This window comes from Sciurus carolinensis, chromosome 14 (assembly GCF_902686445.1).
Source record: "Sciurus carolinensis chromosome 14, mSciCar1.2, whole genome shotgun sequence".
Classification (NCBI taxonomy): Eukaryota; Metazoa; Chordata; class Mammalia; order Rodentia; family Sciuridae; genus Sciurus; species Sciurus carolinensis.
The window spans coordinates 4,024,792-4,046,263 of NC_062226.1; the positions used below are offsets into that span (position 1 = coordinate 4,024,792).

General features: G+C 60.1%; 1 protein-coding gene and 1 pseudogene across 2 annotated transcripts in view; one reads left to right on the forward strand and one right to left on the reverse strand.

Moving 5' to 3' along the window:
* Positions 1–21,472, reverse strand: part of Cfap77 (cilia and flagella associated protein 77) — a 123,621-nt gene that overhangs the window by 40,191 nt on the left and 61,958 nt on the right. For both annotated transcript variants that reach the window (XM_047524880.1, XM_047524879.1), the window contains exons 2-3: positions 13,441–13,540; positions 12,708–12,936 (exon numbers count right to left, since the gene is read on the reverse strand). In XM_047524880.1, coding sequence (XP_047380836.1) covers positions 12,708–12,936; positions 13,441–13,540 — 329 coding nt within the window. The remainder of the gene's footprint in view (positions 1–12,707; positions 12,937–13,440; positions 13,541–21,472) is intronic.
* The window catches only part of LOC124964744 (RNA cytosine C(5)-methyltransferase NSUN2-like), a 48,145-nt pseudogene continuing 44,425 nt past the window's right edge, over positions 17,753–21,472 (forward strand).

The following is a 21,472-nucleotide window of genomic DNA, read 5'->3' on the forward strand; positions in this document are numbered from 1 at the left end:
CAACTCATCTTCATCTTCCGTGCTCATTAAACTTTGTGGAGCTGGAGAACTTGGCGGGAGCGCGGAAGGTGGAGGGACTGCAGGTACACATTTGTTGAAAGGTGTTCCAGGAGGGAGGCTCGGGTCTGACAAACTGGATTTCAGTGCGGCTCCCCGTTCACAGCGGGCTGAAATAATTGGTCATCAGTGACTACTAATTCGGTTTAGTAGCCAGAGGCGATTTTTTTCTTCGTGGAAAATCAATGACAGCGCAGAGGTCTGCTGAACGGGCCTCGGCTCAAGACGGGTCCTTCCTCGGCTCTCAATTGCATCTTCCAGTGGAAACGGCTGTTTTGTTAAAATAAGATTAAAATCCATCTCTAATATGCCAGCAGTCTGCAGCTGCCGGTGTGGGCGTCCACAGAGGCTTGAGGGGACAAAGAGGTGGACAGTGGCCTCCGCGACGGGCCACCTGCTTAGAACAGGCCTTGACGTGGACCCTCTGCTTTTGGGGGAGGGAGAAGGCAGGTGGGCTGGGCTCCTCCCAGCAGTTCTAATCCAAACCCAGCCCACCATGCACAGCCCCCTGGGGGCTCCTGGTCCGCCCGGGCGGTCCCCACTGTGGGTGGCTCCTGCAGCCTGCCCTCACGTTCCTGGACGGCCCGGACAGCCAGCTCGGGCCTGGGGCACCTTCCCTTTTGCTCAGAACCAGAGGCTCCAGAATGTGCGTGTGGGTCTGACTGTCCAGTGACCACAGGGCCACTTGTTGAGCCCTGGGCTCCTGCCCAGGGTCGGCCACCAGTTTCCCAACAAGCAGTTCTGGCCAGGCTGCCTACAAGGTACCACAGCTACTGCTAAAACAGCTCCCTGCAGTGGTAGGAAATAACACAGAGTCCCACGTGCCCACCCCAGGGTCCCCGGGCTGACGCAGCCAGGACGCTCACCGCAGGGACCAGGTGGCTTCGTCCTTCAGGACACCTGCTGGAGAGGAACTCTGAGGTCGCCCCCTCCCATCTGCAAAGAAGCTGGCGCTGGCCCTGGTCACAGCGGCCTGCTCCCCGTGGCGACTGTGCCGGCCCACACCCTCGCACACCCTCGGCCTGGTCGGGCGGCAGCGTGCTTAGCCTTGTCTGTGGCATTTCGGGAAACCTTAGATTACCAACGTGAAAAAGTTGGAAGACTTCACATAAAAACCCAAACGTCTGACTTTCTCCTCAATGAGGCGTGGCTCATGTGGCAACTTCAGCTCCCACCCCCACGTGGGCCGCGGGCTGGGCTGGGTGGGGAGGCGCGAGCCTGTGGGCCCAGCCCATCCGGAGGTGGGGGTGCAGGACGGACTGCCCGCCAGCCTGAGCACCAGACCTGACTTTTACTAAAGAAAAAAACAAAAATAGTCTGACCCCCCAACCTCAAGGCCAGGCACAGGCTGACGGCCGGCCCCCTCCCCTCCTTGTCTACGCGGATCGGCTTCCCTAGGCACTACCGGCCTGGGGTTCGCAACCCCGGCTCTGGGCTCTGTGTCTCTTTTCTGTCTCTTTTTGCTGCTGGGGATTGAACCCCGTGAAGCTCTACCACTCAGTCCTATTTTAAGAATTTATTTTGAGACAGGGCCTCACTAAGTTGCTGAGGCTGGACTCAAACTTGTGATCCTCCAGCCTCAGCCTCCCAAATCTCCGGCATTACAGGCGGGGGCTGACCCAGAGGTGGAAGAGGCCAGCCTCGGCCTGGGTTGCCTCCCCTCCCCTCTTACTGTCCACCTGTGGTGCTCGGCCTCAAAAGTAAGACTCACTCGGGGAGTCAGGGAAAGCGGAGGTGCCTTTGCCCCAGTGCCAGCCACTGCCACCTGCCGGGTTCGGGTGCCACGAGGAGTGTGTGTGCTACCCAGGGAGCCCCGCCAGCCGACCCTGCGGTCCTGCCACAGGTGGCCCCTGGCACCCTTGCAGACTGGCAGCTCCGAGCACTTCCCCTGCAGAGGACCCAGCCTGGCGGCCAGCAGCATGTTGTCCCCCTGAAGGACACTGGGGTGGACGGACTGGCTGGCACCGACCCTGGGGGGCTGCTACAGTCCCTTGTCCACCCTTGTCCCCTGGCCACCTTTTCTGAGTTGTCCTGCCTCTGCCAAGGCCCTGGCCTTATGGAGCAGGGGATGTGGGGTGGTATCTGGTCGGCTGCCCTCCCTGGCAGGGCCCCGAGAGCTAATTAGGCAAGAGGACCTCTGGGCTTGTGGTTCCTTCTTAACTGTTTGTGGCTCCAACATAAAAGCTAAGGACGGAGCGGGAGGCTTGTCAGCAGCAGCCCTGACTTCTGAATCTGTCTAAGAGGCGATTTGCAATTTGTTCACATTTTTCACAAGGGCAGATTCAATTAGCAGTTCCTGCACGGGTGCCAGCGGCAGGGCGGTCAAGGAAGGGGGTTGCTGGGTGGGGCCGAAAGGGAGGTGACCGAGACTCTGGGCCACCAGGAAACCCGCCCGTCAGGGGCTCCTGACACCCGGGGCCAGGCAGGCACCAGAGGGGCATCTCCACAGGGAAGCAACGACAGCAATGGAAAGAGCAGAGGATGTGGAGTTTGGAGGCCAGGCTGCGGCCCAGCGTGGGCAAGCCGGGACTGTCCTGAGTGCCCTGGTGACCAGGGCAGCTATCCAGGGTGCCCAGAGGGACAGACGGGAGCATCTCCGCACGGTTACCTGCTGACGCCAGCAGGTAGAGAAGATGGGTCGCAGACAGCGTGGACACGTGGGAGAACCACGGGCGTCTGCTCTGTGCTGAGCAGGTCCCGGCTCAGCCGGCGGCTCCCCCGCCGACGTGGGGCCGAGGAACCTCTCACACACCAGCAGGTGTGCCTGCCGGGCCTCGTCATGGGGAAGGAGGAGTCCAGAACGTCCAGCCCGAGGGAGAGGGAGACAGCCTAGGTGGATGCATCAGGGGACATGGTGACGGGCTGGGCCACTGCGCAGCGTGACAGAGGGGCGGAGCTGCGGACACAGTGACAGAGGGCCGCCTACGTGTCTGCAAAGACAGGCACCCCGAGCTCAGGCGGCCCCGGAGAAGAGGGGCTCTTTCTGTATCTGTTAGATTTTGTTTCTTTAATAACAAAAGAAAGGACGGGAAGCAAATGCCACCAGATGGTCGCAGCTGTGGGATCTGAGAGGTGGCTCCATGGGAGTTAGTCACCAACTTCTGGAAAGTTCCCCATCAACACAGAGGGGGTGTAAAACCTGGCTTCCAGCGTTGGGCCCGCCACTTCTAGCTGGTTAAAACCCCTGCCTGTCGACAGACTGCTTCACACTGCTTGCAGCAGCACCGGGCAGGAGGCAGCGAGACCCGGGCTCCGCCCCTTCCTCAGACGGCGCGTCTGATTGGTTCAGGCCAAGGCACTGCTGTTCTCTCAGTGGGTCAGATGTTAGCTCCCAAAAGACAGGGCCACTCCAGACCCAGAATCGGGGAATGGGACCTTATCCGGGAACGAGTCTTGTCCAGGTAGTGAAGGTTCCTGAGGTGAGGCAGCCCTGGAGGGTCTGAGTGACCCGAAGTGGCAAAAGCATCCTCACACAGGAGACACGGACACAGGAGAGGCCACGTGGAAACCGAGGCAGAGGCTGGGGCCAGGTGGCACAGCCGAGGGGACCTGGAGCCAGCAGGAGCTGGGAGTTGGGGAAAGGCTCCCGGCGAGGGCCTCCAGAGTGCTGTGCCCACGGCCCCTCCATCTCCGGCTTGCGGACTCCACACCGAGTCAAGCAACTCCTGCTGTTTTAAGCCACTGAGTTTGAGGCAATTAGTTCCAGAACACAGAAACTAATAAACAGCAATTATCAAAGGCCCCGGTGACTGAGTCCAACAAGAGTCTGACCCCCGGAGAGGTGGCCGCCGGGGTGCTCTTGGGCCCAGGCTTGGCCTGCTCTGCGGGCAGGGGTGGTGGACACAGCTGCTGCTCCTTCCCATGCAGTTGGCCACATGCATCCACTGGGAACCCACGGGGGCCTGGCAAGGGTCAGACAGGGAACTGCATCCCCAGCCGAGGGAAAAGCGGGGTGAGGCCAGAGGCAGGAGGACCATGTTGGGGGTTCAGGGGGCCAAGGGAGGCCTCGCATAGGGTGGAGCCCCTGACCTCCCCTGCCACCCAGAGGCACCCACGTGGCCCTTACCCTGGACGCCCGCTTTGTGTCTCACCCTCCTCCGTGTCCCAAGCACCTGTGTGAGGCCAGTCGGTGGCGCAGGGCAGAGGCACCCGTGGGTTTTGGGATGAACGCCCCACACAAGCACTGTCTGGCTGCCTGGCTGCGGGCTCGTGTCTCCCGGCCTCCGTCGCCATCTGTGACACGGAGCTAAGAGACTCGGTGCCCACGGCAGTCCTGGGGTCCCGTGAGGCGGTGCACGGGGCACCCAGCCCGGCACCAGCCCCTGCAGCTGGAGAAGTGGGGGCTGGTGTGGTCATGGGTCAGCACGCAGCAGGGCTCCGGGGCAGCACGGACAGCACCTCCTGACCTCCGCAGGGCAGGATCCTGGCTGAGCCAGTGGCCCTCAGCCCCCCGCACCGGGCCTGCCCCGCAGCAGGTGGCGGGCAGACACTGGAGCTGAAGCCTGGCTCTTCCTGGGGCTCCAGGGGCGCCGGCCGGCTCACGGCAGTACGGCTGTGCCCTGTGTCACAGGAGGCCACTATGTCACCAGAGGAGCTAGTGACCCGGCCCCAGCAACCCCCACCCTGGTGGAGCTGGGGAGAGGTGCAGGGTGGGCTCTCGCTCTCCCCTGGAGGCGGGCGTAGCCCAGCTCCGGAAAATCAAAAGTGGAGCTCGAGTGTGCGCCACCGTGGAGACCCGGGGGAGCGGCCGGCGGCCTCGTTAGCGCTGACCTCGGCACCCAGCAGCGCCTGATGGATGGGCCCAGGCACAGGCCCTGGGGGAGCTGCGGCCTTATCCATTACGGGCCGTCAGCGCCTCCCCAGCCCTGCCGGCTCTGGAAGCCACGAGCATCAGGCTGGGAATAAATCTCTGTCTGGGCCACTGGAGAGCCAAAGGGGACGAGGGAAATCATGAAAGATGTGTCATCCCCGCTCTGGAGGCAGGGCCGTGGCGAGCGGGGAGCCCGGGGGCTGGGCGACCAGGCTGCCTGGGAACGGGCTCCAGCCGCTCCTCCCTGCCTCGGTCTCCCTGCCTGGGCCCTTGGGATCCAGGCTCGGGGAGGCGGACGGCCCGAGGAGGAGGACCCCCGGGGGGCCAGCAGCAGCGTCCTGGCTGCAGTGAGAGGCCTGGGGTCCTGGCCAACACCCCGCCCCTCCCCCATGCACTCTGGCTGCCCGCTGAGCCCCACCTGGCCAGTCGCCTGCGGCCGCCTGCTGGGGACAGAACTTCTCCATGCCTCGGCCCTCGGGGGGCAGGGGTGGCGGATCACACAGGTCTGCAGCCATGGCTATGGTGCTGTACAGGGACAGCCAGGCCTGCGTGGTGCTCCTCAGAAATGCTTTCAGCCGGCGAGGTGGCACAGCCTGTGATCCCAGCAACACAGGAGGCTGAGGCAGGAGGATCGCAGGTTCAAAGCCGGCCTCTGCCACTAAGCAAGGGCCTCAGCAACTCAGTGAGTCCTTGTCTCAAAAAAATAAAAAGGGCTGGGAACGTGGCTCAGTGATGGAGCACCTGGGTTCAATCCCCAGGGCCAAGAAAAACGGAGGAGGAGGAGGGAGGAGGAAGGAAGCAGAGAGCTGGCAGCGCTTGCTGCGCCCGGGTCTGGCCTCTGGGCCCACCGCCAGCACTGGCCTGCACACCAGGCCCCGCATGGTGGTGGACGGGGCTCAGGGTGACAAACAGCCTCCTCACCTGGGCCTCGCTCTGCCCTGGAAGCGGGCAGCCCGTGGACACGGACAGGGGCTCTGGAAGGAGCCATGGCTCAAATCCTGGCACCGCCACCAACTGTCCTGTGGCCTTGGGCACGTGGCTCTCCAAGCCCCAGCATCCCGCCCACAGGGCGGGTCTTGTCCCTGTGGGGCAGGCGGGAGCCGCGGCGCCCAGGGACTGCGTGAGGGCGGTGCCGGTGTTGGCCGCCAGCCCTGGCGCCACCCGACACGCGGCCTCCCTGCTTCTCAGAGCCCTAGAGCCCAGCCCCTTGGTGGCGAGGGCCGCGGAGTTAGCACGTTGCTGGTCTCCTCTGCACTCTCCTCCTTCCTTGCCACGTTCTCCCTACTCAGTGGTCTCCCTTTCCTGTCCGGCGCCACCCCTCGGCTTCCCTCTGTGGACTCCCCTGTCTGTGGGCCTTCTCCTGCAGGTACAGCACTCTGCACTTTTTAACTCCATGCCGAAAGTATGAGTTGAGCAGCAGAATGGAGCATGGAAGTCACCTCCCTTGTTTTAGATTTGCTACCTCTCTTAATACAGGCAAGAATTTGTAATATAAGCAGAGATGGGGCAGGTTGGGGATGGGCAGAGACAGAGTACAGTCTTTTAAATGATACTAAATGACGCAGGAATCTCGAGCTTTCCCATCCCTTCTCTGACTTTCAAATAGATTGCCTATTTTGCTTTCAGAAATCTGAAAGGGCTCTGGACCATATTTCTTCCCCCCAAAATCTTTATTGAGTGCTTATTATGTGCCAGGCATCTTGTTAGATCCTGAAACACATATACGTAAATATACAAGTGTTGATATATATTTATATATAGGTATTTATATTGTGCGTGCGTGTGTGTGTTTTCTTTGAGGTGCTGGGAACGGAACCCAGTGCCTCACACATGCTGGGCAAGTGCTCTACCACTGAGCTGCACCCCAGGCCTAGACTCTGGGGCCCACTCAGCTGCAGACGAAACTGAGATATTGTGCCCGGCCTGTGGGACTCTAGTGTCCAGTGGAGAGAACTGGCGAACAGCAGAGAGATCTTTGCGTGCAGTGCAGCCAGCGCTGTGGCGGATCAGGCCAGCGGGAGGGGCTGGAGCGGAGGTTCTGCCTGGCAGGACACAGGCTTCCGGCAGGAGAGGGCTGCAGGCGCCCCCTTGTGGCCAGACCGGGTTCTACCCGGCGGCTGTCGGCTGGTGCTGGTCTTGAGAAACTCTGAGAAGGGGCTTGTCATCATTTGACAGGAGTTTGGGTGGGTGGCGTGGATTTTGGCCACCGGCTCCGGGAGAGACAAAATAACCCAGAGTGATTGATGGGCCCACTGTAGATTTGAAAAATAAATCAGCTTGGCAGAGAGATTCAAAAAGTCTGTCAGGCAGCAAACATTTTTAACAGCCTGTAAAGTTTCCCCCATCCTTCAGACATGTCAGCGTCAGCCGATGACGCACCTGATGCAGGGCCAGCAGAGCCGCCAGCGGAAGGTTGGCGCAGTCTCTGCACTTGTTAGGTCTCTTCTTTCTCCAGGCCTGCGTGTCTTCGTCAGGAGGCTGGGGTCCGGACAGGCTCCATGGGTGAACCAAGGATTCTGCAGAAGGTGCTGTGGCCGGCTTGACGGCCATCGTGCATTCAGTCAGCAAACATCTACCAAGGGCCTCTTCGGCAAAGGTCCTGGGGTCAGCCCCCCAGATTAGCAGGAGTGGGCTGGAGCGCCTGGTGTGCTGAAGGTTCCCGGGAAGCGGGGAGCCACTGAAGGTGAAGGACGCCACAGGCTATGGTTTGGATAAACCCTGTGCTCAAAGCCTGGCTGCAGCCCAGAGCTCTCCTGGGAAGTGGTGGAGACCTTCGGAGGTGGGGCCTAGTTGGGAGTCTTCCAGTCGTACGGGAGTGTGCCCAGGGAGGACGCTAGGGCCCTGGCCACCTCCCTCTCGCCTCCTGTCCCAGCCAGCATGAGGCGGGTCACTGCCTTGCCACCAACCCACAGGAACAGGGCCAACCCATGATGGCTGGAGCCACGAGCCAGGACCTTCCTCTTCTTCAGTCCTTTACAGCAGGTGTTTTGTTACAGTAACAGAAAGCCGACAGGCAGGTGACACGTTCTAAGGGAGGCTCGGAGGGCTCTTTCAGTGGGTCCCAATTGAGTACTAAAGATTAAGAAAAAGTCCAGACGCTATATTCTGCCTCAGCCCTCCCCCCTGTGCAGGAGAAACTTGGGTGTCACTCTAGCCACGTCGCCTCCACCCTTGTGTTTGTTAAGGACACAGATGAGTGCCACCGTCACCATCATAGGCATTCAGGCCAGACTAATCACCACCCTACTGCAGAGCAGCCACAGGCGATGTCACCTCTCTGACCTTCCCTCTCCTCTTCTATAGGATGGGGATGAAAGAGTCCCACACCGGTGCTCTCAGAGCTGTTCTGAGTTCCTTAATGCAGATGCACCCGAGCTCGGTCGCACGATCTGCTGTGTAGCCGCAGCGATAGCACAGGGCTGCATCATGAATTCCTCTGGCCCGTGTCAGACACGATGCTTGGGGGCTGTTTGCTCACTGACTGAGTGATGGGCCCTCCTGCTAGCATTCTTGCCTTGAGTGCAGCATGAGGCTCCCCAGCAGGGTGGCAGGAGAGCCGAGGTGCCCGGAATCCACCAGGAGTGCCAGCTGCTCTCAGCCCTGGCTGCTCCCGGCTCCCCACCATCCCTGACTCATCATAATCGGCCATGCTGGACCAATTAGGCGCAGTAACAATTAAGATGTGCCAAGGGCATGTGAACATTAGCGACACTTATTAAGACACATCAATAATTAAGCACCTCTTTCATAGTTACATATCTGGCCTCCAGACATATCTGTTTATGGGCCCCAGGTCACAGCCTGCTCTGAGATCTGTGTCATGGCCTTACACGCTAGTAATAAGAATTTCTAAAATCCTTCCCTGACTTGAATGCTGAGATCGGAGCGGATCTGGGAGAGAGTGCCTGGACTCTTTCCAACTGTTTGATCCCAGAGACGTGGACTTCACGGGGGCCAGCCAGACCCTGTGCACACGCAGGCGGTGTGGCCACATGGCCACGGGCAGGGCCCTCGCCTGCCTTTCCGGGCCTGTGAGTGTGCAGATGACCCCTGCCTCACAGGAAGATGGGGGATCAGCAACCCTGTGTGCAGAACGCTCGACAGTTAAGCTAAGTCCACAGCTGCACGGCGAGTCGCTGCCTCCTGTGTTCCAAGGGCAAAAACGGTACCGGAGCCGAGACCACGACCAGAGGTCCACACAGGTCTACACCTAACTCAGGGTCTACCTGGACCAGGCAGGTAATGCAAATGATGGGCGTCAGGCTGGAGGACTCGGATGCACCAAAGAGCAGTGATTCTGTGCAAAGAGCCAGGTAGGCACGCAGCCCCCCCCAGCTGCCCAGGCCTCTGACCTGTCCAGAGGAGCAGGAAGACCAGAGGTTTACAGGACCCCACGTTTTAAATTTACCAACTCATTCAGACTTTTTTGTGTGTGGTGCTGGGGTGGAGCCCGGGACCCCCTGCCTGCTAAGCAAGTGCTCTACCACCCAACTGCACCCCGGACCCTTGTTCAAACTGAAGAAATGTTCTTGAGTTACTGCACGGGCCACATAAGCATGGCGGCTGACAGGCACCGTCCCCAGCCTGACCACAGGTCACATGCCCCCGTTTTCCAGATGATTGCTTAGGTCTCTGCGTCCTCTTAGCCAGAGGGCCAGGGATTGAAAATCCCTCTCCGACTTAGAGGCAGTCCCGCTGTGGACTGGGAACCACAGGGGCCAACTGGGAAGGAAGTAATCGGACGATTCCAAGTTCAGGTTTGAGTCCTGTCAGGCAGGGAGAGGCGGCGGGGCGGGAGCACCAGGTGAGGGTAAAGAGGGGCGCCCTCTGACATCCATCTCGCCATCAACAGCAGGAGGATCTGACGGGGATGGGGCCTCTCGGCCAGCAACCCCAGCGCAGGGTGGTCCTGGCCCTGGCCCTCCACGGCTCAGCGCCCCAGCTCAGAGCGCGTGTTGTGCCTGGCGTCGGAGGCGGAACTTCACTTTTTAATGTGCCCGTAGTTGTGAGTAAATGGTGCTCGTTTGTTTCTTTATTTATTTATTGGACCAAATCGCCCGGCAATTCCTCGGCAGTCTAGTGTAATCGGATTTGGTTTTTAACATGCTTTTAAAGTAAAGGAATAAATACAACCGAGCCTCGTAGAAGGGGTCGTTAGAGAATGTCCTTGGCCCTAACGTTAAAGTAATAGCCCCGTTAGGGGAGGGCGACCCTTCCCCGCCTTTCAGTGGGGAGTGGACGGGCCTGCCAGACAGGTCGGCATCTCAGTGAAAGCTTCTCCAGCAGCCATTTAACCTCCATTTACGGAGAAATAAAGCAAAATTGATGCTGATTCGGGCCTGCTTGGGGGGATATTTCCCTTCCATAAAAGCCCTTGTGCCTGCAATTTGCCGAGCTGCCCTGTCACATTGGAGAAGGCTGCTGTTGATAAAGATAAAGCTTTATGGCCACGATGTTTGCTGCTAACAGCAACCTAATGTAGCATTTTCATTTTTGTGCAATTAATGTTAATGTCTGCTACGAAAATTGTCATTAAATACCATTTTAAAATCCATTCAATTTGCATATGCAAAGCCCATTTACCATCACAGAAGATGTAGCGGGCACTTCATCACGTCCTGGCCCTGGAATTGTGACCACTTGGCTTTATAGCAATTTAAGATTTTATATTGAAAGCTGAATGATAATGGGGCCTTTCCGAGCCCGGCTGACTGAAGCAATAACAATGCACAACTGAAGTCCCGGGACCAGGCGCTGGGCCTCAGCCCCAGCCTCGAATGAACTAGAGGCAGGGCAGAGAGGAACCCGCACTGGACGGGCGCCCGCCAGCCTGGCCCCTGACGGTCTGACTGACGACCTGCTGTGTGGCCTCAGGAGGCTCTCCTGGCCTCTCTCAGCTTTTCTGCTTCCTCTGTTTTAAATAAAGGCTTCCAGACGGTGACCGCTAATGTCTGCGTGCTCCAGTGTTAAGTATTTTAAGAATCTAAGCGGGATGAGTCGGGCATGCCCTGGAGGGGCGACGGGGATTACCTCAATGGTGGGAGGACGATGTACACTGGCCAGTTCAGCCTATGAGTGACTTTCCCAAGCTCCTCAATGTCCCATCCCAGTTTTAAGGTGGGTGAATGGAGCTGCATTTCTGGTAAGAGCCGAGTCGTGTGCATGAGGCCATGGGAGGTGGAAGAGCTGGCAAAGCCAGGTAGCCGGACTGACCCTGCAGAATGAGAGGGCTCCACCCGGCTGACGGATGGAAGGCGGAGTGCGGGCACCTGCCTGGAACCCGCAGGTGTGTTCGGAGCACCTGGCACAGAGTCGCAGTGTCCCAACAATGCCACTCGAAGAACCCCAAGCCCTGTCTGCACACCCAAGCTCACGGCGGCATTATTCACAGAGGTGGAAGCACAGTCGTCGCAAGGAGAGACAGGTCACGTGTGGATGATGTCACCTGACTGCCTGGATCCAGCTATGCCTGAAGTTCTGTCCCTGGGCCTTTCAATCTCGTGAACAGATACATTCCCCCGGGAGTGTCAAGGCAGTTCAAGTTGAGTTTTGATCACACACAGCCACGTTCCGCTTCCATAGAGGGTCATGGGAAGTGGATGGCAGGTCTGCCTGTGAGGTGACCCCTGTGACTAGGGATTGAAAAGTGCGTGGACTGGCCAGGCCCGGGTCGTACTGACCTTTGGGTCAGGGGAGCCTGATGTCCTGATTGGCCAGGCCTGGTCACATGCCCTTCCCTGAAGTCAAGGTGGCATCTGTTCCCACCATGGACATGGGCCACTGGGGGAGAAGATGCAGAGACGGTTCCACGTCCAGACAGAGGGGTCTGGTGCGGGCAGGACAAGACAGCAAACAGGGTGCAGTCCCAACCCAGAGCTGTCACCCCGTCTGCATGGGGCGTAACACAGCTCAGCCTGTGCTCTGGGGGTGACTGAGCAGTGTGCGCAGCGCCTGCAGAGGGGCCATTCTGGGAACTGGGAGAGCAGGCGTGGCCGCGACGGGAGGGGCACATGGCTCTCAAAGTCCTTGCCGTGGGCGCCCACCTCCCTGCCTGTCTCTGTGGACCTGTGTCCTTGTGCATTGGGCTGCCAGCCTACAGCTCAGGCTGGTCCTGTCTGTGCTGCAAGGCTCCAAGCTCGGTGTTGGCGAGGACAACAGAGCACACAAGGACACACACCTGGCCTGGGGACGGCGCTTCCCCAGGTGTGCTCTCCGCTCTATCTGAGCCGCAGGTGTGGAGAGTCTCTTCACTGAGCCGGCCCTGGGTGATCTGTGCGCCTCGCTAAGTGTGGTCAACTTCAGTCAAGTCCTAAAACTCCTAACTCCCGGGTCTGCAGCCATCGTTTTAACCAGGACAATACTGACGTCAGTCAAGAGCTGCGTGAGGTGAGGGCGGAGAGCTCACGTCACGGAAAACCCCTAGCAATACTAGGAGGCGCCTACCGTGCCTCCCGCTCCACAGGGTGGACCCAGCCTGGCTCCCACGGCTAGTCACGGACAGATTCCTGGTTTGAGCCCAGGCTCCAGAGCCTGTCTGGTGGCCTCATGGGTCGTGCCAGGCTGTAGGGCCCCCACAGGCTCTTGCCTCCTTCCCCCTGGTTATTACCCCCTGGGGCAGAGGCAGGTTTGACCAGCGCCTGTGCAAGAACCGGACGGGTGGGTCCCCGGTCCACAGGAATCCCCGCCTGGCCACGGACGTCAAGGGGACGGGGCTGGGAGAGAGGAGCAGCCTGAGAAGATGCTCCGCTTCCCCGACCCGCAGGTTGGTCCCCCCTCAGCCGTACCCCTCCTGGCCCTCCTGTCCATGACTGGGCAGAGCCCAGGGGGCCGGCCAGCTTACCGTGCCTGGATCCCGTAAGTCATGTCTGGGGGAAGGGACGGCGCTTCCTTCTTCAGCCGCCGGTCGTCCTTGTCGCTGATGCGGATGTCGTTGAGCTGACGGTAGAGGATGTTCTCCCGGGCGGTCACTAGGCCGGCCTTCACTGCCCCACGGTTCATGGCGATGTAATTCCGGGTCAGCTCTTGGGGGCAGGTGGGCTGCTGCTTAAACACGTTCCAGTGCCCGATGGCTGAGGGGACAGAACCCCGGGGCAGTGGTCAGGTGGGGTAGAGCACGCAGGTCCAGGACTGAGAGGAGGCAGGGTTCCCTTTACCCTGAGCCCGCTGGAGGACAGCCTGGCCCTGGAAAGCAGGACGCCCAAGCCAGTGGAGCAGGGCTCCGGGGACGTCAGAGGTGCCTGGCCTCCTGAGGAACTGGCTCTCCTGCCCCTGGGCCTCTGCTAGACCATCAGGTCCTTGGTCACCTCCAGCAGCACAGAGCCAGTCAGCCCCTCCTGGGGCCCTTGCTCCTGCCCTGACTCAGACCTGACTCGGATCTGACCCTGCCGGGTCCACCCATCTCGGCCACACCCCGGATTTACCACTTGTCTACCCAGGCTCCTGGTCTCTGCCAGAATTGTCCTTCAGACCGGGTCCCCCAGGGCCTCTCCTGGCCAGTTGCCAGGCAGCCAGGTCAGGCAGGGGTGAGGCTCCGTCTACACCCAGCCCCTGGTGCTGCGTGCACGCTGCCTCACCTTCTGGGACCCCTCCGTCCAGCCCCCGGATGTAGAGTCCGTAGTTGAAATCGAGGCCGGGCAGGCTGCAGCTTCTCTCCCGGGGCTTGCCGAGTTCAGCCTGTGGGAAGGGAGAGCAGCGTGAGGGCTGGAGGTGCCCAGCCCTGTGCTCGGCCCTGGGGCTCCCAAGAGGAGCCAAGCCGGCGTTGGGGACGCAGATGGCCCGCTGGCACCGAGAGCAGGACAGCAGAGGTGCAGCCCCAGGGCACCTTGGGGGTCAGAGGAGGGGGTGCTATCTGGAGGGGGGACGCCTGGGCCTGCCCCGCTGTCTGGAGACCCAGGGCAGGGTCAAGAGGTCCGGCCGAGGCCGCCAGGAGGGCCAACACTTCCTGCCAGGGCGACTCAAGCCATCATTGCGTCCCCTTGAATCCCCATCTTAGGCTAGGGACACGGTGACCCCTTGGCACCTGGGCAGCTCCTCCTACCCTCCGGGTCTCTGGAAAGTGCCCCCTTGATCCCCAGAAGGGGTTCCTACGGGGGAAGTTGCTCCTGCTATCAACCACGGTAGTTTCCCATTGTACAGACAAGGAAACCGAGACCCCCAGAGCCGGGGTCCTTTACCCATGGCCCCCAGGTGGGTGGGATGTCAGGATGCCTCCCTTAGGGCAGCGGCTCCCTGGGGTCAAGCCCCACCTGCCCAGGCCCTGAGCTTTGTTCCTCCTTCGCCACGAGCGCTTGCGAGCTCCGATTCTGTTCCAGTCCCTCCCACGGCTTCTCTCAATGAGCCCTCTCGGTCACCCAGATGCCGCCCGGCTCCTCCCCACCTGCGAGACGGGGACCCCAAGGTCGAGTCAGGCCAGGCAGTGGCATGTGGTGGGGCTGGGACTGGAACCCCGGCTGTCTTCAGCTCAGATCCACAGGCTGCATGAACCCGAGCCCCCGGTTTACGTGGCTCCCTGGTGCCGTCAGCCTGTGGGCCGAGGGTGGGGCAGCCACAACCCCCCTGGCCGGGGCCACAGGCCGAGGACTCCGGGGTGATAGGCCTCCTGGCACCTCCCTGCTCTGGCCTCACCTACAGGTCCAGAGGGGGTGGCGGGTTCAGCCTCATGCTGCCGTCACCTCCTCCGTGCAGGTGGCTGCAGAGAGGGGCACAGCTGGTTGGGGACCATGGCCAAGGGTTATGGTTGTCTTTGGAAAGAACCCCTCCCTCGGGCTGGCCATCCCGGCCCGTCCAGACTGCGGCTTTGACCCCACAAGCAGCCTGCCATCCAGGAGGACTAGCCCGCACCCCATCATCTGAAGTCCCTGCGCCCCCGCCGTGGCTGCCTTCCCTGGCTTCATGGAAGGCCCTGGCGCTGCCGGCCCCGCCTCTGCCTAGGCGCGCCCCACCGCCCCAAGCTCAGCCGAATGCAGCGATTCCCTTCTGAGCACTTGGGCCTGAGACAAGGTGACTTTGTCCACACCCACGAGTGCACCTGCAGGCCGCCCCACCTGGCCCCTAGATTCCTGTGCAGCCCGAGCCTCGGCCTCTGTTGCCGGCCTTCTCCTGGTGGTACGCAGCAGGTGCACAGCATGTCCCTCTGGGGGGCCTGGTGGAAAAGTCAGTCGGGGACGGTCCCCTCGGGGGGTGTCTCTGCCCGCCGCGCCGGCAGCACGAGGCCGGCAAGACGGGGGAGCCCAGCCTGTGGTTCCACGTATGCCGGGCGCCCTGAAGGCAGGCCCACGGGCAGAGCAAGGCAGTGGTGGTGGCCCGGAGCGCAGCGGGAGCTGGGGGTGGGGTGTGCGGGGTGGCGGTGGCCAAAGGACGTTTCTGTGGGGATGACGAAAATGCTCTTACGCTGTGGCGAGGGCAGCCCAGCTCTGAATATGCCGAGTCGTTGACCTGTCCACTGCAAACGGGTGAGTCGAGCAGCATGTGCGTCACACCTCAGATCAGGGCTCTGGAAATCTCGAAGCCCTGTGGTCAAGTCCGCTGCTGCTGGGAGGTCAGCTTCCCGTCTGCCTTCCTCAAGGAGACTGCGCGTCACGGGGCAGGGATCCGGCCTCTTCATTTGTTAAGGTGCATTTCAATGTTCTTAAATTTCACATGGTAGAGCAGCTTTAGGCTCACAGCAAAATTTTTAATAATATCTTAATTGTGGGTGGACACGATACCTTGATTTTATTTCTTTATTTTATGTGGTGCTGAGGATGGAACTCAGTGCCTCGCACGTGCTAGGCAAGTGCTCCGCCACGGAGCCCCAGCCCCGGCCCTGGCCAAGATGAAGCAAAGGACACAGAGATTTCAGACTCCACCAGCCAGGTTTCACCCAGGGCCCCGCAGGAGGAGATGCGCAGAGGGTGGCCGGGAGCGCCTGGGTGGGTGAAATGCCCGCTGTAGACGAGGCGGCTGCAGAGCTGCCTACGCTGCGCGGCCGAGGTGGCGATCGTTATTCCTGATGGCTTGAGGCTGGGAAGTTCAAGGTCTGGGTACCAGCCACTCTGGCGTCTGGTGGAGGCCTGCTTCCCAGTTAGCAGATGGCGCCTTCTTGTGTCTTCCCCTGGAGCCGAGGGGGGGAGGCTCGTCCCCTTCCTGCGAGGACACCCGTCCCTCTCCACAGTTCCTGAGCTGATCCCTCCCGCCCCTCCCCCGGGGGCTGGGGCTCCCACCAGTGAATTCTGGGAGACGCCGCCCGCAGCCCTCGGTGGTCCACCTGGAGCCTCGCCCCTGGCTACAGCCTCGCCGTCTCCTCCAATCCCAGACCCGGCCTTCCTCCATCTGAGTAGAGGCTTTGTTTTGAATTCCTTCCACTGGACTCACTCCTCCAGCCGCAAACAAAGCTCTGGCCTCTCATTTGTTTACGAAAATGATCCAGCTCTCCAGTGGCTGCTGGGGAAGTTAATTAAAATGCGACTTCTCCAGGAGAGGCCCCGCCTCCCTGGGGCAGGTGCAGGTGGGCAGACTTCCAGCTGGCAGAGGACGGGACAGACAGACTCCGGAGCTGGCTGCCACCCTCCAGCGGGTGGGGGTGGGGGAGCAGGCGGGCGCCTCAATCTCTGTGCTCTTCACCATGGTTGCCGTGAAAGGCTTAGGCTGTGAGAAACCATCCCAGCGGGAGGTTTGCTCCTGCTATCATTCCACAAATATTTATTTTGTACCTATTGTGAACCAAGCCCTGTGCTGAGAGTTCTAAGATGAACAAAGCAGATGCATAGACCCTGCTGTTAATGAAATTCACTGTCTTGCAAAAGGACAAGTAATGACAGCCAAGTGCATCAGTGGGTGTAATTGAGGAAAGCACAGGGTGCTCCCCACTCTAAAATCTCAGAGTACAAAAAGTGAGAGAAGACATCTGCAATGTAAGTACCCAAAAAAAGATTTGTATCTGTCACAAATAAAGAGCAACTACCAATCAATAAGAAAAAGATGGACACTCCTACAATAAAAAAAAAAAACAAGCAAGACTTGAACAGACACTTCATTCAAAGGATGCGCAAGTTGCCAAGATGTCAAGGTGTCCAACCTCTGGGAAATGCAAAATAAAAGGTGCTGCTGGTGAGGATTTGGAGCAATCGGAACACTTGCGATCTTGGTGGGACTGTAAACTGTTACAACACTGAGCAAAATGGCAGGAGTATCCACTGAAGCTAAACACACGCCTGCCCCATAACCCCGTGCCCCCCTGGATGCCCGACAGAAAGGCGTGTGTAAGCCCGCCAACAAATGTGTCCGCGATAATCACAGCAGCTGGACTGACGGCCAAGCGCTAGAAACAACTGGAAAGGGCCTCAGGGTGGGGAAAGCACGCCGGTGCGCTCAGCCCAGACGGTCACGTGCCGGTGGCCTCTGCCAGGGCCGACTTTGTCCCAGAGGAGGCCTGGACATCCCTGCACACTTTGGGCGTCCCAACTTGAGAGGGCGCTGCCTTTACCTAGGGGTAAAGGCCCTTGACACCCCGTGCTCGAGGTGGCCCCGCCACAGGCCGGCGAGGGGCCCCGGTGCCCGCGGTGCTGGCTGAGGCCAGAAACCTGGGAAGGAAGCAACGCCGGGGCACCTGCATGGGGACCTCGTGCAGCGTGGGAGGACGGAGCCGGGCCACGTCCCTGCTCCTCATGGACCCGCCTCTGACTTCTGGGGTCCACAGGGGTCCCCTGGGTAGGGACAGAGACAGGGAACTGCCAGGAGTCTGGGAAGTACGGGTCACGATGTTCCTCTACCTGGTGTCCATCAGCCCAGCCCGTCCCACCCGCAGCCCTGTCCCCAGGCCACCCATCCGTGACCCGCCACGTGGCCCTTCCCTCAGACGCGTGGCCAGAGCAGCAGGCTCCTGGTCCACACGGGAGCCGTGGCTTCATGCAAGGCTGCAGGAGCCCCGGGGAGAGGCAGCAGAATGGCCACGAGCCTCCATTTGCCAAGAGTCTGGACCCGGACCTGAGGCCAGTGCGGCATCCTGGGAGCCCTGAGAAGGCCAAGCTGGCTTTCCCGAGTCCTCAGACGGTCTCCTGTGGGACCCAGGGAACTTCCCGAGAACCCGCCGGAGAAGCAAAGGAGCCACTCGACGAGCCACTCGAAGGCACCTTGGGTCCCCGGCCTCCTGCAGTGACCCCCTGCTCCCCTCCAGCAGGTGGCACCCAAGTGCCAGCTGGGGAGAACCCAGGGGTGCCTGACCCGCCCCGGTGCAGGCCGAGGACACCGGCGGGCCTCGGGAGCTCCTGTCACCTTCTCTCTTCCACCTGTCCCCAAACTGCCCACACTTGATGTCCCACTGGGAGCTTCAGTCCTTGGGGGAGGGCGGTGTTCGCAGGCAAAAGCCCCAGAGGAGCCGCAGACCCTCCACCCCGCCCGTCTGCCCAGCAGGGTGGCCTAACTAAACAGCCCACGGGCCTCCCTCCTCCTCAGTGCCACCGACCACGGCACTGTGACAGTGACATCCCTGGCCAGGCCCACCCACTCCTGCCAATGCTCACGACGATCCCGCAAAGGGGTGTCCGTGCTGTCCCCATTTCCCGGGTGAGGAAATGGAGGCCCCGGGAGCTGTGGGGCCTTGTTGGACCGAGGCGGGATCCGCACACAGGCCCGCCCCACTGTTCCTTGCTGCCCCACAGCAATTTAGTGTTTGGCGTCCACAGATCAGGGCGACTCACCGTCTCCTGTGCACAGACACACTCTCTGCCATGGGGTTCTGCTGCCACAGAACCCGGGTCTCGGGACTTGGCCCTGTGGCCGCACCCACCAGGTGCCACGTGGAGAACCCCAGGAGGAGCCGCTCTGATGGCTTGACCAGGTGTGGGCAGAGCTGCCCGTTCACGGAACATCCCGGCACGAAGCTGCCTGGACCACACGGCTGAGTGGCCGGGTCTGGGACAGTGCTCAGGGAAAGTAGCTGAGAACCTGTACAGCTCTTGGGTTGGCATTTTGGGCACAGCTGACCTGAAGAAGATCCAGGGGGCAGCCAGGAGGACAGGAGGGCCCAGCATGTCCGGTGGAGCTCCTGAGAAGCAGAGGTCCCCAACCCGCCCAGGGAAAAAGGCCTAGTGACAGAGGAGGCCAGGGTCTCGGTGCCCCCAGGGGCTGTGCGAAGCCAGCTGAACTGACAAACAGGTGCTCAGAGCAGCTCCCAGCCTGAGCTTCCGGGCAAGGGCAAGCAGTGTGTGACCGCGGTCTGAGATCAGCTGCCCCTGAAAAGCAAGGCAATCTGAGGCCTCCCGGTCACTGGCTTTTCCATGGCGACCTCATTTGGACATCCTCAGAACTGAAGGACCCAGTCCCAGATCTCAGCTTTGATCAGTTGTAGGGGTCCCCAAGCAGCCTACCCCACCTGCTCAGGATGGGCTGAGAAATGGCCCTTGGCAGACACAAAAGGGGTCCTTCAGCCAGCTCTCAGGCTGGCAGTGCAAAGGTCCTGGGGCAGATGGCAGGCTGTGGAATCCAAGGGCACCCCCACACATGGATCCCTTAGAACCACGGTGCTGTCTTTGCTGCAGAAAGGGAAGAAGGAAACAAGAGAACAAGCATCCAGAGGGGACATGCTACATGCAAGGCCTGTGTGTGGCCCAGGGATGGCCTTCAGCGGCCCCTTTATCAAGTGCTTGCTGTGTGCTGAGCATGTGCCAAGAGCTTCCTGGTCTCCTCCCAGAGCTCTGCCGAGCCTCGGTGAGAGGGGAGGAGGCTCCCACTTGCCCAAAGCCAGCCGGCAGCAAACAGCACGTCCCTCGAGGTCGCGCCTCTCACAGTTACCCTACAAGGGAGGCTACAGTAACCCCACTGGACAGAAGGCGAGTCGAGGCTTAGACGGGGACGGGGCTGGCCCTCGGACCATTTCTTAGGGTTGAATTCTTAGGGTATTTTGTGCAGGATCCTCTATTTAAGAGGCACGCCTTGGTTTTGCACAACAGGGAACTGTGGAGTGTTGGAGGCACATAAGTGGTTCCCAGCCGGAGTCCCTGGTCCCCAGGTACAAGAATCAAGAGGCAAACGCGGGAGGAAGACCCCAGCTCCGACGCCGACCTCCCCTCCCAGCCGCCTTCGAACTGCCTTGTCCTGAGTTCCCTCTTCGCAAAGTGTCTTGGCTGGAACGCAGCTCTGGGTGACAGCTGTCCCCATCGGCAGACAGCTTCATTAAGCCTGATTAAGATGTCATCCCTCCGCCTCACTCCCCTCTCTCAGCTCTAATTAAAGCCATCTCTGTCCCTGTCCCCTGGGTCCTGGGATTCTCCGGGCTCCTCCTCCAGCAGCTCCCTCCATCCCTGCCTGAAGGACAGGCCTGGAAATTGCACTGGGAACCCAGCGGGCAGGCAGCCCCTAGAGGGCAGGTGGCCAGCTTGAGGACCCGGTCCCTCTGAGGGCACGTCCAGGGGGCATTTCCCGCAGGCTCTGCTCTGGACTCATGGGACCTAGGAATGAGGGTCCCCTGCCCGGGAACCTTGCCAAAGCCTCAACCCAAGTGACCCAAACTTGCAGCTCAGGCAGAACCACTTCTGTCCAGTTCCCTCTCCCGGACCTCAGCTAGCCGCTTCCCGGCCAGCAAGTGAAGGGGTGAAGTCGGTGGGTGCGTTGCTCAGGTGGCCCAGGGTGGCTCTCTCGGGACCAGTGGGACGGGGCTGGTTCCCACATTGCAGGTCTTCTCGCGGGGGAGCTCGAGGCCCAGGGTCTACATCGCCCTAGCCGCTCATCCCTGCCGGCTGGCAACCAAGGTAGGGTCACTCATTAGCCCTCTAGCTCCGAGCCTCAACTAAATGAAGGTCTGTCCGGCGGTTGAAAAGCCTCCGCTCACTTTCCTGCATCCTATTAAAGCGCAGTTGTGTGGAAGCCACAGTTATTGCCGGGTAGTTATTAAATAAATATCTGTACACAGCTCTATCCATGCATACAGATGCACACACAAGCCATCGTGCTCACGCAGGGGTAGTTCATTATTGTAAAACAACTTAGGATCCGCGAATGAAAAGCACAATATAAATGCAAATTGTGATCATTATTAGCATAGAGGATATTTATTTATTTCCATAATGAGAGGCTCAGATAAACAATCATGTAAAGTAGGCACATTAGGCATCAAAGGACCCAGGCGTCGTCTGAGAGCCGGGCTCTTTGAACCTGTGTGCTGTCTGAGTGGCAGTTGAACATTGCATAATGATGCTACAAAGCCATGCATGAGAAGGCCATACCCACATGTGATCAAAGGCACATAAAATAATGTCACGTGAAAAAAAGACACAGCAGGATTCACAACGTTACACATACTACGGTTCCGACCATGTTTCTAAAATGCGTTGGAAAAACCCTGGAAGGAAGCAGAACAAGGGTCCCGCCCTGCGTGAGGGTGTGTAGCCAGGGCGGGACGGTCCAGGAGGGAGTATCGAGAGTTCACTTTTGTCACTAGAAAAGCCGAGGAGGAGCTGAGTCGCATTCTGCAGTCCGCTGTGGGGAAGCAGCCATGGCTGGGGCTCTTCGGAGTCTTCACAGCTCCGCAGCAAGTTTGTGCGGGGCTCAGGTGGCTGCGGCCAGCTCAGGGAGGCTGGAGGGAGGAGCTGCGGCCACGTGGGAGAGACAGGAAGCCGGAGCGTGGGTCGT